The sequence below is a fragment of the Gadus chalcogrammus genome, chromosome 10 (genome assembly GCF_026213295.1).
Source record: "Gadus chalcogrammus isolate NIFS_2021 chromosome 10, NIFS_Gcha_1.0, whole genome shotgun sequence".
NCBI lineage: Eukaryota > Metazoa > Chordata > Actinopteri > Gadiformes > Gadidae > Gadus > Gadus chalcogrammus.
In genome coordinates this window covers 11,903,057-11,905,543 of record NC_079421.1, presented here as the reverse complement: position 1 = coordinate 11,905,543, position 2,487 = coordinate 11,903,057, and the positions used below count along the sequence as shown (strand labels likewise).

Below are 2,487 nucleotides of genomic sequence, written 5' to 3'. Positions count from 1 at the left end.
TCTTTCCATCTATATAGGAGAAATCTCTATATATAGATAGATATTGTCTGCACTGTGAAATATAAATGCCTGCAACCATTTATATACGTATATACTCACAGTGTGTGCGTGAACGTTTATTTGAGTATGTGCGTGCGTGTGCGAGTGTGTTTTTGTGTGTGTGTGCGTGCACGTGTGAGTGTGTGTGTGTGCATGTGGTTGTGTTTGTGTGTGTGTGTGTGTGTGTGTGTATGTGTGTGTGTGTGTGTGTGTGTGTGTGTGTGTGTGTGTGTGTGTGTGTGTGTGTGTGTGTGTGCGCGCGCGCGTGTGTGTGTGTGTGTGTGTGTGTGTGGGAGTGTGTGTGTGTGTGTGTGTGTGTGTGTGTGTGTGTGTGTGTGTGTGTGTGTGAATGTGTGTGTGTGTGTGTGTGTGTGTTTGTGCATGCGTGTGTGTGAGTGTTTGTTCTACTGGGGTTCCAGAAGGTTCTGTATGAATAATGCAGGCAGACACTCTTTGGTTCTCTTGGTTCGTTGACCCACTAACTGAACCGCTGCTCACTATAGTATACTACTACTAACTATTAGTACTATTCACTACCGTACTCACTATTACTCACTACTCACTAATAGTACTCAATTAGTGTAACTACAGTACTCAACACTAGTTCTACTCACTACAGTACTCACTACTCACTATAAGTACTAATCACTACTCAATATTAGTACTCTTCACTACCTAGTACTCAATGCCCACTATTGGTATTACTCACCCTAATAGCACTACTCACAACAGTACTCGCGAATAACTGTTAGTACTATTCACTCCCTAGTACTCTCCTCCCCACTCTACTACACCAAATATCATCACCAAATATCATCACCAAATATCATCACCAAACATCCTCACCAAACATCATCACCAAACATCATCACCACCAAACAACATCACCAAACATCATCCCCAACATTCTGCTGTAAATGTTGACAGTGGAGACTGAACCATCTTATTAATAACACTATGACCCATAACTTCAGCCCCCTGTTCATATGGTCTTCTCTCGGGACGGTGAGAAGGTTTCCAGCTCCTCACAGCTTCACAGTGAGCTCTGAAGCGGCTCCGGTGGAAACAGCGAGAAGGTCCAGACGTAAAGCGGACACGTCCAATGAACTTCTTAATCGCAGATTTGCACACTAGCGATCAGCGGCCAGCTGTTGAAGACAGATGTTCATCCGCCTCACGGAACCAGCGTTTTTACTATGAATGTAAACCTGAGCCGCTCACGGAGCAGCTCAATGTGATGAGTTCACAAACACCATCGTTCAGCTCTACAAACAGATGATCAGAGTTAAGAGCCGCAGTCAGTAACCCCAGCGAGGACCTTAGGGGACCGGTCACCTTATGACCATGACCCCCCAGTGTTTAACATGTAAACCCCCCTGTGTTTAAGATGTTAACCCTGCTGTGTTTAACATGTTAACCCCCTTGAACCTGAACCGGGACCTGAACCTGAACCTGAACCTGAACCTGAACCTGAACCTGAACCTGAACCTGAACCTGAACCTGAACGTGAACCTGAACCTGAACCTGGACCTGGAGCGGGTCGGCTCTACTTTTGGAATGTTTGGCACGTGGGCACCGGACCGCTCCTCCACCGACCGACCGATCCCGGAGCCTCACACAACTCTCCCGTGACTCTACCGCTCCCAAACCGGAGCTCCACCGGGACCTCCCCTCCACTCCAGCCGCTGCCCGGCCCCGGACCCCCCGCTGCCCGACCCCGGACTGCACTCACCTCCGTGCGCGCCTGGAGTCGCTTGTTCATCTCGTAGATGCGGTACTCCGGCTGGACCATGTAGGGCGAGTGTCTCCGGTAGAAGGGTCCGAACGGGGAAGAGTAGAACGGGTCGTGGGTCGGGTTCGACATACTGACGAGGGCTGGCGTGAGGTCTGCGTGAACATCCAGATCCAGATCCGGCACATGGGGAGGCGACGCTCTGGGACCCCGAGGAGAGCAGCCGCTGGCTGGGAGCACTCTGCAAGTTGAGCCGCTGCCGCTCCGCGATAGCAGCGAGGAGGAGGGAGGAGGGGAGGGGAGGGGAGGAGGGGAGGACAGGGGGGAGGAAGGGAGAGGGGAGGGGAGGAGAGGATACGGGGAGGAGGGAGGAGGACGGGGGGAAAGGGGCAGGGTAGGAGGGAGGACGAGGAGGAGGAGAGGGAGGAGATGAGAGTGAGGGGGAGAGAGGAGGAGAGGGGGTGCTTTGTTACGGTGCCTGGAAAGTTACCCTTTTTTTAATAAAGCAATTAATGCGAATTAATTGGCATATTATCACGTGACAATATGTCAAGCAATTGTCAACACAGGCTGTCTGTCTGTCTGTATTTCGAGATATATTTATCTCAACACATTGTGTACATTGACACTTTCAACGACTTCAAAAGAGAAGATTTGTCATTTCGCTTTACATCCCTCTGAGCCGGCACTAGATGATGCTGTTGTTCATAAAAAAC

The 2,487-nt window shown here is 50.2% G+C and overlaps 1 protein-coding gene across 1 annotated transcript in view; it reads right to left on the bottom strand.

Moving 5' to 3' along the window:
* ldb2a (LIM domain binding 2a) overlaps positions 1-2,024 on the bottom strand; it is a 22,264-nt gene extending 20,240 nt beyond the window's left edge. Inside the window, exon 1 of the mRNA XM_056601168.1 lies at positions 1,590-2,024. Within this exon, the coding sequence (XP_056457143.1) occupies positions 1,590-1,903 (314 nt within the window). The 5' untranslated portion in view covers positions 1,904-2,024. The remainder of the gene's footprint in view (positions 1-1,589) is intronic.
* Positions 2,025-2,487: the final 463 nt, after the last annotated feature.